Source organism: Geotrypetes seraphini, chromosome 1 (assembly GCF_902459505.1).
Source record: "Geotrypetes seraphini chromosome 1, aGeoSer1.1, whole genome shotgun sequence".
Lineage (NCBI taxonomy): Eukaryota > Metazoa > Chordata > Amphibia > Gymnophiona > Dermophiidae > Geotrypetes > Geotrypetes seraphini.
In genome coordinates, this window is record NC_047084.1 from 78,082,622 (window position 1) to 78,095,281 (window position 12,660).

The following is a 12,660-nucleotide window of genomic DNA, read 5'->3' on the forward strand; positions in this document are numbered from 1 at the left end:
AGAACGGTATAGAAAATTGAATAAATAAAAAATACTAAAATGGTATGTGGTCTTCATCATAAGGCGTATGGGGACAGACTTAAAGATCTCAATCTGTATATTTTGGAGGAAAGGCAGTAGAAGGGAGATGTGATAGAGATGTTTAAATACCTACATAATGTAAATGCGCATGAGTCGAGTCTCTTTAATTTGAAAGGAAACTCTGTATGAGAGGGCATAGGATGAAGTTAAGAGATGATAGGCTCCGGAGTAATCTAAGGAAATACTTTTTTTCACAGAAAAGATGGTAAGATGCATGGAACAGTCTCCCTGAAGAGGCGGTGGAGACAGAGACTGTGTCTGAATTCTAAAGGGCCTAGGATAGGCATGTGGAATCTCTCGGAGAGAGAAAGAAATACTGTAGATGGCAGACTAGATGAGCCATTTGGCCTTTATATGCCATCATGTTTTTATGTTTCTATGAGGGGATGTATATATATATATATATATATACTAGTCTTTAAGCCCGTTACATTAACAGGTGTTAGAATAGATGTGTCTGTCTGTGTTTCTTTATCTCTCTCTCCTTGGCCGCTGTCTGTATCCTTCTGTCTCCCCCTCCCCCCCGAGCAAAGCTGTCTGCCCCCAGCACACACCTCTCCCCCAAATGTCTCTCCATGGCCCTCTTCTGTCTTCCCCCCAGAGCAAAGCTGTCTGTCCACAGCACACCTCCCTCCAAAGCAGCCCCCTTTCCCTCTCCCTATCTCTCCATGGCCCCTTCTGTCTCCCCCAGCACACTCCTCCCCCCAAAGCAGCCCCCTTTCCCTCTCCCTGTTTCTCCATTGCCCCTTCTGTCTTTCCCCCCCAGAGCAAAGATGTTTGCCCCAAGCACACCCCTCCCCCCAAAGCAGCCCCCTTTCCCTCTCCTGCTGATTCTCTCTCTCTGGCCCCCTTTCTCTGTCTGTCTTTCTGTCCCTCTCCCTGCCCCTGTGTCTTTCTTTCTTTCTGTCTCCCTCCCTCCCGCTGTCTGTCTGTCATTTTTCCCCATTTCTCTGTGCAGCAGCATTTCCATCCCACTTCCCTATGCAGCAGCAACAGCATTTCCCTCCTATCCCACCCTTTCCTGTGCAGAAGCAGTAGCAGCATTTTCCCCCACCCCCCCTTTCCCTTCTCTTCCCTTACCCTTCCCTGCTCCGTTCGGCCCCTCCCCCTTCTTTTACTGGCCTGCTCCTGACCCTCCCACCGCTGACAAACCTCCGGGCTCCAGCCGTGTAGGCAGCACTTTAAACACGCTGCTTCGCGGCCTTCTACTGCTGAATTTTTTCTGCCGCGTCTGTCTCCAATGATGTCATCAGAGATGCAGCAGAGGAAATCGGCAGTAGAAGGGCGCGAAGCAGCGCGTTTATAGTGCTGCCTACACCGCTGGAGCCGGGAGGTTTGTGGAGGGTCAACGGCCGGAGCGGGGCTGCTGTCCACCACTGATGCTGCCTACGCCGCTGGAGCCAGGAGGTTTAGAGAGAGCACAGTCGCGTGCCTTCAGCCACCGCGCACGCGCCTCCAGCCCCTGCAAGCGCCGTGAGGTGTGAAATAGAATACTGCCACAGAAGCACACCTCACGGCGCCAGGAATCACGAATTTTCAAGAGCTCATGCGCGCTCTAGGGTTTTATTATTAGTGAGATATATATATATATATATGGTGTGGGTGTCCTAAAACCCAAAAATGTTGGGACATTATAGTAGAGGAAATTGTTGGGGCCAGCATGAAAAAGCAGCTCTGAGAGATATGTACATTTTATATATATATATATATATTTTATATATATATATTCAAAAAGTCTTTGGTCAGAGGTCTCCAAACTTTTTGCCACAAGGGCCACATTGGGTTCTTCAGCACTTTTCAGCGGCCTGTAGTAAAAAGAAGATAAATAACTTTAGGTATATTAGTATTATTGAAAGCAGAAAATTTTATAAACTAATTAGAGTATATGAGATTAAATTATAATATATTAATGACGATGAACACTTCCAGCAAATTCTCATATTACCATACATGTTAAAACTGTAAAAGAGAATTAATTTATAAATAATTTTGAAATTATTCAAATCACAAGCAAATATGTGAATAAGTAAATACATACCTTTTAATATAAATTTATGCAATTACAAATTGAGTATTACACTGCATCACTGTAAGTATTCCTATGGACAATTAACCGTCATGGCTAGTAACAAAAAAGTACTAAAAGGTGTGTTAAAATTCAGGATTTCACCAATATGTTACTGCTGGATTAAAGAAAGGCTTGAAACAAGTGGATCGATTTTTCACTCTGTCAAAAATTACAAAAACTAGGGGACACTCGATGAAACTGCAGGGAAGTACTTTTAAAACCAATAGGAGGAAATATTTTTTACTCGGAGAATAGTTAAGATCTGGAACGCGATGCCAGAGGTTGTGGTAAAAGCGGATAGCGTAGCTGGTTTTAAGAAAGGTTTGGACAAATTCTTGGAGAAAAAGTCCATAGTCTGTTAAGACATGAGGGAAGCCTCTGTTTGCCCTGGATCAGTAGCATGGAAAGCTGCTACTCCTTGGGTTTTGGCCAGGTACTAGTAACCTGGATTGGCCACCTTGAGAACGGTCTACTGGGCTTGATGGACCATTGGTCTGACCTAGTAAGGCTATTCTTATGTTCTTATGTAATCATCTCTAGACTCCCGCCCATACCAACCCTTCCTCCCTCTTTCCCCCCTATTCTTCTTGGCCCCAGTCCAAAGGATTTGCTTCTCTTTAGGCATTTTCCTTCACTCTGCAAAGGAAGATACTTCTATTCCATTGCCATCTTCTTATCTGCTGACATTAAAGAAATGAGTGGCAGGAGACAGCAGTGACCCCTCCTTGTTGTTGAGACAGCTGGCTAAGAGAGGGCTGCTGCTGCCATTTCTTTGACTGTAGATAGGTATTTTGAAGGGATAGAGTCATAGATTTACCTTGTTTGTGCTGTTTGTCATCTATAATCAGAATGTAAGCTCTTTCAAGCAAGGACTATTTCTGTGTGTTAAACGTACAGCTCTGCGTGCATCTGGTAGCACTATAGAAGTAAGTAGTAATGATTCAGTGGGGGTGTTGGGTGAGATTTCTGGGGATGATCAAGGCCCACATTAGGTCTTGCTTTATCTTGCTGGCATGTTATATACAATAAACTGTACTTCAGGAATTTAAAATTGTTTTTGCATTGTCCCATTTTAATATTATGAGTCACTTTTTGTATGAATGTGTGATGCTGCTTGTTAATATTTTTATAGCATTAGTGCACATTAACATTTAATGCAGAGTAACATAGAAGTGCATTAAGGGCAATCAGCATTAATGCACAGTAAACCCTGTGGTTCACATGTGTTAATAAACTTAAGCTCATTGCCCCAATGAGGAAGTTTGACTTTAGGTGGTAGGAAGAAGCAGATGGAACTGCAAGCAGTCAATGCATGGAGGGTTCAGAGAAGAGCAACAAAAATGGTTAAGGGGCTGGGGGAGGCTAGAGAAACTGGGCCTTTTCTCCCTTGAAAAGAGGAGACTGAGAGGGGACATGATCGAAACATTCAAGATATTCAAGTTTCAAGTTTATTTAAAAATTTGATTTGATCGCAAAATCATAATCCAATGAGATTTACAAATAACGATAAAATTGGGGTAAAAAGAAAAACACTTTGATCAAACCAGACAGTTAATACAACTTTTGACCAACCAAACACAAAAGGTAAAAAGAAAAAAAAGGATTAAATACAATTTGTAAACAAATAAAAAGAGCATAGGTAATGAAACAATAGGATGGGGAAAAGGTTACCCGCTCAATTTTCACATAACAGCATTATTAGTCCGCTAAAGAGTATCCTGAATATATAAAATTTAAATACCTCAATTAAAAGTGTCCTTAAAAAGCCAGCTTTTCAGGAGACTTTTAAACTTACTAAGTAATTTTTCTTCCCTTATATTAATTGGGAACAAATTCCAGATTTGAGGGGCTGTGACGGAGAAGATTGTGTCCCTCCTTGAATACAGGTATACCAATATACAGGTAACCAATGATTTTCCTTTAGGAGGGGAGTCATATGATCAAATTTTTTCCTTTTGGTAATTATTTTTATTGCAATGCTTTGAAGAATTTGCAATCTATGTATTTCTTTTAAGGTTATTCCCTTGTACAACGCATTGCAGTAGTCAATTTTTGATATGACTAACGAATGTATTAGGATATTCAATGATGATTAATCTAAAAATGCGGCTAATGATCTAATCAACCTTAACCTATAGAAACAGTTTCTAACAAGTGACCTTATTTGATCATGGTAATATTGAAGGGAATTGACATAGTGGAGAAAGAGAGATTGTTCACCCTCTCTGAGGTGATGAGAACGAGAGGGCACTCACTAAAGTTAGAAGGGAAAAGATTCCGTACAAATGTAAGGAAGTTCTTCTTCACCCAGAGAGTGGTAGAAATCTGGAACACTCTTCTGGAGGCTGTTATAGGGGAAAACACCCTCCACGGATTCAAGAAAAGGTTGGATAAGTTCCTGCTGGAACAGAACATATGCAGGTAAGGCTTGACTCAAATAGGGCACTGGTCTTTGACCTAAGGGCTGCCGCATGAGCGGACTGCTGGGCACGATGGACCACTGGTCTGACCCAGCAGCAGCAAATCTTATGTTTTTACTCTTAAAAGCGCTGTAACATTTATTTTTGTGGTGCAGGTTGGTCCCATGGCCTGGCTGGGTCCCCAGACAAACGAGGCTATCAAGGGACTCTGTCAGAGAGGGAAGAAGAACATCCTCTTGGTTCCCATCGCATTCACCAGTGACCACATTGAAACCCTGTACGAACTGGATATCGAATATGCACAAGTTTTAGCTAATGAGGTACGCCTTGTCATTTCATATCAATTTGTTTGTTGATGTGGTTAAAGATGCTTGGTCTATGATTTTTGGGTATTAGGGTATTCTAGGGCTGGTGTTTTAAATGTGGTTGGGAGACTGAGGCAGATGTTCAGAACATAAGAATATAAGAATTGCCATATGGGGATAGACTGAAAGTCCATCAAGCCCAGTATTCTCTTTCCAACAGTGGCCAACCCAGGTCCCAAGTACCTAGCTAGATCCCAAGTAGTAAAACGGATTTTATGCTGCTTATTTTAAGAATAACCATCTCCAATCCAATTCTTGGTCTTGTATACCGAGTCATCCCAACAGTGGGGCTCAATTCAGTTTACAAAAGAATTAACTAATAGGACATAACGGCTTATGGACTTCTCTTTTAAGAAATTATCCAAACCTTTTTTAAACCCTGCTAAGCTAACTGATTCTCTCCAGCAACAAATTCTGTTTGTTAATCACTTGGAAGTCATACAATAACAAGAAATGAGGCAAATATGAACAACATTCGAAGAGCAGTTTCAAACAAGTCACCTTCCTTTTCTACCCCATATTGGAACTTACCCCAAATTATATTAGATCCAACTTTTTTCAATGGATACACACATTAAACATAACTAACGAGAGCTGAAGGAATTGTGCTCTTTTACTCCCCCAGATACCAATCCAGCATAGAAACCCCAAAGCTTACATTACTTGCCTTCCTACCCACCCCAGGACCTACCCCCCAAACACACTCACACAATCCCCCCCAAAAAATGAAAGTGAGAGTAGAATGGGAGCCCCCCTGCCAGACCCAATTGTATATCAAAAAGAATTACGAATCAAGCTATGTGCCCTAGGAGTCACACGATTATGTGTGTGTATATATTTATTTATTTCTAAAATTTATCACCGCTTAACACTTAAGCAGTTTATAAAACAAAAATATACATAATCAATTTAAAATACACAGAAGCAATAATAACACTAACGATCAATCCATCAGCCAATAGTGTCAGTCCCTATGCCTCCCAAATGGTAACCCTCCCCACCTTTTTTTCATTTCCTGGTAGATTTGGCATGTTTCTGCTCCAGCAATATCAGTGCATGAAAACTGTTCCACCATGCCCAGAAAGAGTCTCTCACTTCACTGGTCCAAACAGTAAGAATAATTTTTCTTACCCAGGACCTCTGCTTTCCAAAGTAGCAAGCGATGACCACAATATTGTATTTGAAAAAGCCTGAAATTGATCTAATAGGACTCCAGGTGAAAAGGGGACCTACCAACCCAAGAGACCCTCCATATAGCATAGTAATGTTCGCTAAAAAAAAATGTAATTTTTGGACAAAACTAAAATACATGAAAAAAATATATATGTAAAGGGTGCCCACAAAAACACTCCTTGATTTTAAATGGTTACAAAATCAAAACTTATTGGAATATGTTTATAAATAAGATGACAGCAAATATAAGTCCCAAAAAGCACGGTTATCAAGATCTTACACAATTGCTTGCATTTTCACCCTTATAAGCTGTAATTGATGCAGAAGTTACAACCTTCAATGCAACAAAATGACCAGGTGATCACCGGACATTACTGTTTGTGACTTTTTCCTTTGGGGGTTCGTGAAAGACAGGGTGTACGTACCTCCACTACCCGCAACTATAGATGATCTGCAGGAACGCATCACTTAAGCTATAAACGCGTTCATGCTGGATATGCTTCAGAGAGTCTGGTCTGAGCTCGATTATTGCATCGATGTTTGCCAAGTAATAGGTGGGGCGCACAAAGAGTGTATGCAATCAACAGGTACCTTAGGAAACTTTATGAGTTGATGAAACTGTAGCCTCAAAAGTGAAAGAATATTCCAATAAATTTTAGTTTTGTAACAATTTAAAATGAAGGAGTGTTTTTGTGGGCACCCTGTATACCTTGGAGTGATCTTTGACTCCTCTCTCTCTGCTGTGTGACTCATATTTCATGAGAGCCGCTATTCTCACATTACCCCTCTCCTCAAGTCACTTCATTGGCTCCCCATCCATTTCCGAATGCAGTTTAGACTCCTCTTGCTGACTTACAAGTGCGTTCGCTCTGAAGCCCCCCAAAATCTCTCCTTGCTTATCTCCCCCTATGCTCCCCCCGTGATCTCCACTCATCGGGCAAGCCCCTCTTATCTGTACTCTTCTCTTCCACTGCCAACTCCAGACTCCGTCCCTTCTTTCTTGCAGCGCCGTATGCCTGGAACAGGCTTCCTGAATCAATACGTTGTGCTCCGTCCCTGGCAATGTTCAAATCCAAACTCAAGGCCCACTTTTTTGAAACTGCTTTCAACTTTTAACTCCCACTCACTGCTGTCAGATACCTATACCCACTATAATCTCCCCAACCCTGAAATGTCCTGTCTAAATTAGATTGTAAGCACTTCGGAGCAGGGACTGTCTATTGTGTGTTAGAATGTACAACGCTGCGTACGCCTTTCAGCGCTATAGAAATAATAAATGGTAGTAGTACACTGAGATTGCACAGCTCTACTAGATTAAATGCTTGTTCTTGGGTGAAATAGGGTCTACGATGATTCCTTTTCAGCCATTTCATTGCGGCCAATTCAGTGCGGCCATTTCAGCATGGCCAGTTCATCGCTGAACTATTGTCCTGTGATGAAACAGCTGCGAAGATTCGATGGGTCTGGGAGCTACAGCAGTATAAGAATCTCAGTCTGACTTCATTGTGGGAGGGGCAATGCCCTTCCCCCTCCCCAAATTCTTCCCTCCCCCTCAGCTCCCTATCCACGATCTGCCGGCACCTTTCCTGGAAGGGGTCGATTCTTGATCCAGCACCTCTCGAGCGATGCCCCCCACACCCCTCCAAAGTTCTTCCCTCCCCTTATCCTCCCTGTCCACAATCTGCCGGCACCTCTCCCTGCTCCTTGAACGGGACAATTCAGTGCGGCCTCCTCCCTGTTCGCGATCCGCCAGCACTTCTCCTGCAGTAACGACAAAAGAGGATGATTCCGCACTGAAATTTCCTGCAGTGGATCGAAAAACAAAAGGAATTGACCCCAAAATATCCACAAAGAAGAAAATCCAGAGAAAACCAAAAAAAACTCTGTGGAGTGACGATGTTCCTAAATGGACTTTATTTGAAAGTGTCAAAGTTCCAAAGGTACACTGAAATCATCCACATAAAATAATTCCATCCACATAAAAGTAAATCATCCACATAAGAGCCTTAAAGGACCTAGTCTGCTAGGGATACAGGACCCAACACGGTCCGCGTTTCGACAAAAAGTCTTCTTCAGGGGTCCCTGGGGGTCCTATAAAGGTGAGTACGTGGGAAACAATTGTGTGGTGAGCCATCTCCATCTTGATTTAACCGCCATCTCCATCGTCCACTCTTCATAGAAGAGATGGCGGTTAAACCAAAGGGATTGGCTGTCTTGAAAAAACATTACAGTGAAACATGTTGATGCAGAGCTATCCCAAAACTGACCACAAACTAAACTAAGTACTACAGTTATTTGAAAAGTGGTGTCTATAAGTTTCAAGTTTTATTAACATTTTGATGTATCGCAATATCATTAATTCAAAGTGATTTACAATTAAAACAGCGTCTTACTTATTAACTAAAACCAACACAGACGGACATGACATACCAATATATAAGGGAAGTAGGGAGAACTACAATAAGTATAATAAAGGATACATAAAAGGAAAATACAAATAGAGGGTAAGAAATTTTAAAAGTATTGATAAAAATATAATAGAAAATTAAGAACTTTTTTTTTTTTTTAACTTTCAATTCAATTTCTCAGAGCCTAAAACAGAGGATGAATCAGTTTAAGCAATGAATGGGATCAATAGAGACTCCGATAATAACACTATTTCTGAAATTATTTATATTTAAAAGAATTTAAAATAGTATTTACAATACAAGATTTGATCCTGTGACGAAGCGACATGTTAATCACAGGGGAGATGATTGGTTTGACCCCAGTGTATTGTCTCTGAGGATCGGGAACTCAGTTTTGGAGATTGGGTCCCTAGGGATGGTGATCTATTTGACACCATCTATAGATTGTTGTAAATTATAAAAGAAACATAATAAACACACACATACAAACAATCCTCAGTGAACGTATCTGCACAATAACACCAATGGATTATATAAAGAGATCATGAACAATTCATAAACTAAACCAGAAAAAAATTATTGGCTAGGAAAAGGCATCTACAAATAATTGTGACTTGAGTAATTTTCTAAACAAGCCCTTTTCACAACAGTTTCGTATTTGGCCCACAAGGGAGTTCCATATTTTAACTTCTGCACAACAGTTTTAACAGCCTCCACAAGCCTCGGGTTAGCATTCGTTTTCAGTAAAGCTAAATTCTCAGAACGTAATGATCTGTTTGGTAAATAACTAAGCATATTATTTTTGAACAATTCTGGTATGATTCCATACAAGAATTGATGACAGATCATTACCTTGGGTACTTAATATCCTAGTACCAAACCCGCATGATTTATCAGAGTGTATGAAGGGAATATTGCTGCTACCTTACTAGAGGCCAGGGTGCTGAGGTAACAGGCTTTTTCCTGGTTATCGGTGCCATGTTTTCCCGAGATGGTATGAATGCAGGAAGACACATACTTTGTGCACTGTTGTGCTGAGACAAGATGTGTCTGAAATTAATGCTGACCTATTGTGGGAAGGTCGAAATGTTCCAGCAGGGGTCAGTAACATGAAAACATTCAGCGACTCAATGCTGCATGCGTTTTGGTACTCAGGGTACCTTCCTCGGGAGTCCTGAAATTTTATTGTTTAAGCACCAAATGGTTGTGCTTTAAAGGTACGTTTTGGAAAAAGCATTGCCTCTCTTATAAAGAAGATTTAGCTTGCTCTCAATAAAACAGTGCAATGAAATTTTCTGACTCACTGTTACAGAGAGCTTTACTCCAGAGGAAGGTACGCTGAGTGCCGAAACACATGCAGCGTTGAGTAGCTGAATGTTTTTATGCTACTGACAATAAAGACCCCTACTGGAACATCTCAACCTTCCCACTTTGTTCTGTTTATTTGATTGTTTCCGTGGCGATTTCCTGCCGCTTCTAGTGGTGCAGCGTGGCCTCTTGTGGGAAGCAGCTGAACTGGATCCATATTGTGATTGGTTTAAAAAGGAGACTTATTTCATCCTTGATGCATACGGAAACAATGACAATTTTTTCCTTCAATATACCCCTTTTCCTCCTGTTCACTTTTTGGTTTTCCCCCCCAAAAAGCTGTTTTAGAGAAGAAATCTCAAGGATGAAGGGCATAATACAAAGCATGAGAGAGGAAGCTTCAGAAGAAATTTGAGAATATACTTTTCTGAGAAGTTGGTAGATTTCTAGACTAACTTATCAAAGAAAAATGGGGAGACCCAATGATCCACAGTGAAAACAATCCACCAATGAAAACAAAAACTGTGGATACAGATGTTCTGGAGATAATTTATTAAACACTGACATATAAAACCATGAAAATTCAATTAAAAAAGTACAATGATAAAAAATACTGTGATAAAAATCCAACCGGACCCTACACGCTCCACGCTTTCCTCAGGGGTCTTAAAAGGAAGAGGTAATAATGAATAATGATAAAGAGAAAGATAAAAAATGAAAAGATAGAAAGATAAGAAGTGACTGTGATGCCAATCTGGAACAAGCATATTAGTGTCTATACTCGACTGCAAGATAAAACAAGTGAGCCAAGTGTGACATGGTAGATTTCTAGACTAATCTATCAACAGAAGTGGTAGAAACCTGCGCTATGAGAAAACACAATGACACTTGAAATGTATAGAGAGAGAGGACAGTGATAAGAACATGGTTGGAAGGTTGCAGTATCCTTCATCCTTCATTCTCTTAAAAACAGAGGTATGGAAAATGCTATTAGAGTTAAGAACCTTCGTTTGTTAAATTTTCCTACCACACACTACCTTTCTTCAATGGAACTCTTGAAAATGTATTTGAGGGAGATATTACATTATAGTAAAGTGGAGACCTTTGAGGTCGATAATCTATACTACATTTCAAGAGATTCCAAAGAAAAGGTAGAGGAAGGTGGAATGGATAGAATAGTAACACCTGAGAGTTTGAATGTGTCACAGTTTTTGGAGTCATCTAAAGACATAATTGAAAAACGAGCAACTCTTCTCGTGACCTTCAAGACAGAACTTGAGAAACAAGATATTTTGAAATTATATTTCCTGAAAAAACAAGAGATGTTTTGTGGTCAACGGGTGGTTATTTTTCCAGATGTCTCTAGACAGACCCAATTTAAGAGGAAACAGTTCCTCCAGCTAAAGCAAAAGGTTTTGGCAGTTGGAGCTACTTTCTTCTTAAAATTTCCATGCAAATGCCTAATATCATATGGAAATGAGAAATATGTGTTTTTTGATCCAGCCCAGGTGGAAGATTTTATTAAAGAGAAACCTTTATTGAAAGTTTAATTTCTTATATTTAGTATATTTTTGGAGGATGATGTTCAATATATAAATAGCCATTTGCCTGTTCCTAGAGAGTAGATAGAAATATTTCTTTTGATGTTTTATTTGCACTGGCGATCAGTTTTAATGTGGACTAGGACATGGTTGAATTAGTTTCCTTATTATTATGTTAATTCCCGTTGGGAATTTACATTGTATTTTTTACTTTGTGTTCATTCATGCATGTTTGTTACAAAGATATTGTAATGAATAATCTAATAAATAAAGAATTATAAAAAAAAAAAAAAAACAGAGGCATGGGGAGATGTGAAAAGGAGAATGACATGGGGACAAATTTTTCCCCGTCCCTTCGGGAACTCATTTTCCTGTCCCTGCTCCGTTCCTGCAAACTCCACCCTCATCTGCACGTGCCTCAAACACTTTAAAATCATAAGCGTTTGAGGCTTGTGTGGTTTAAGGCAGAGCTTACAGAAAACAGGGCAGGGACAAGGACTGCAACAAAACTCACAGTGACGGGATGGAGAAATTCAGTTCCTGCAGGGGCGGGAACAAATTTGTCCCCATGTCATTCTCTAAAGTAGAACAAAAGCAGATAAAATATTTATCTCATAGTCACATTGCAGGTCATGGGATAACTGGGAAGGACTCGGTAAGCAACAGCTTATCAGAAACCAATTGGGCCAAGTGCTGGTAGGTTGATGGTGGTTGGGTACAGTCCAGCAAGGTGATGAGGAGAAAACAAGGTGCAGTAAAGGAAGCAAAACTTAATGACATTGCAGGGCAGCCAGATATTTGGGCAAAATCCTTATTTAGTTTTCATAGACCTTTAGATCATTGGAAAGCCAGGAGGGCCTTTGTGCTGGAAGTAGCATGCCCAGGATGGCAGAGCATAGGGTTACCAGACGTTCAGATGGCTTTTCAAAACCTGGCAAGCAGCAGGAAAATATCCTTAGTGTGAAGAGGAAAACTAAGCTGATGGACCATTCAATTGTAATTGTTCTCATATGTTGTGTTATAGTATTCTAAGTGTTCTCTGGGTTTTTTTTCAGTGTGGTGTTGAAAACATCAGAAGAGCTGAATCTCTTAATGGAAATCCTTTGTTCTCCAAGGTATTGACCTTGTTTAAGCACTCTTAACTAATAGTGATGTTTATAAAAAGAACATAGATTTTTTTTTTTAAATTGTTATGAATGTGACAAACGAGGCACTTCCAAAAGGAAACACATACCTTAAAGGTTTTTATCTGTATTTAAGATGATCTTTCAGATAGTTCATGTTATAAGTTTTGAT

General features: G+C 40.3%; 1 protein-coding gene across 3 annotated transcripts in view; it reads left to right on the forward strand.

Annotated features, from left to right (window-relative positions):
* The window catches only part of FECH (ferrochelatase), a 95,212-nt gene that overhangs the window by 70,934 nt on the left and 11,618 nt on the right, over positions 1–12,660 (forward strand). For all 3 annotated transcript variants that reach the window (XM_033933838.1, XM_033933827.1, XM_033933844.1), the window contains 2 exons: positions 4,725–4,889; positions 12,420–12,479. In XM_033933838.1, coding sequence (XP_033789729.1) covers positions 4,725–4,889; positions 12,420–12,479 — 225 coding nt within the window. The remainder of the gene's footprint in view (positions 1–4,724; positions 4,890–12,419; positions 12,480–12,660) is intronic.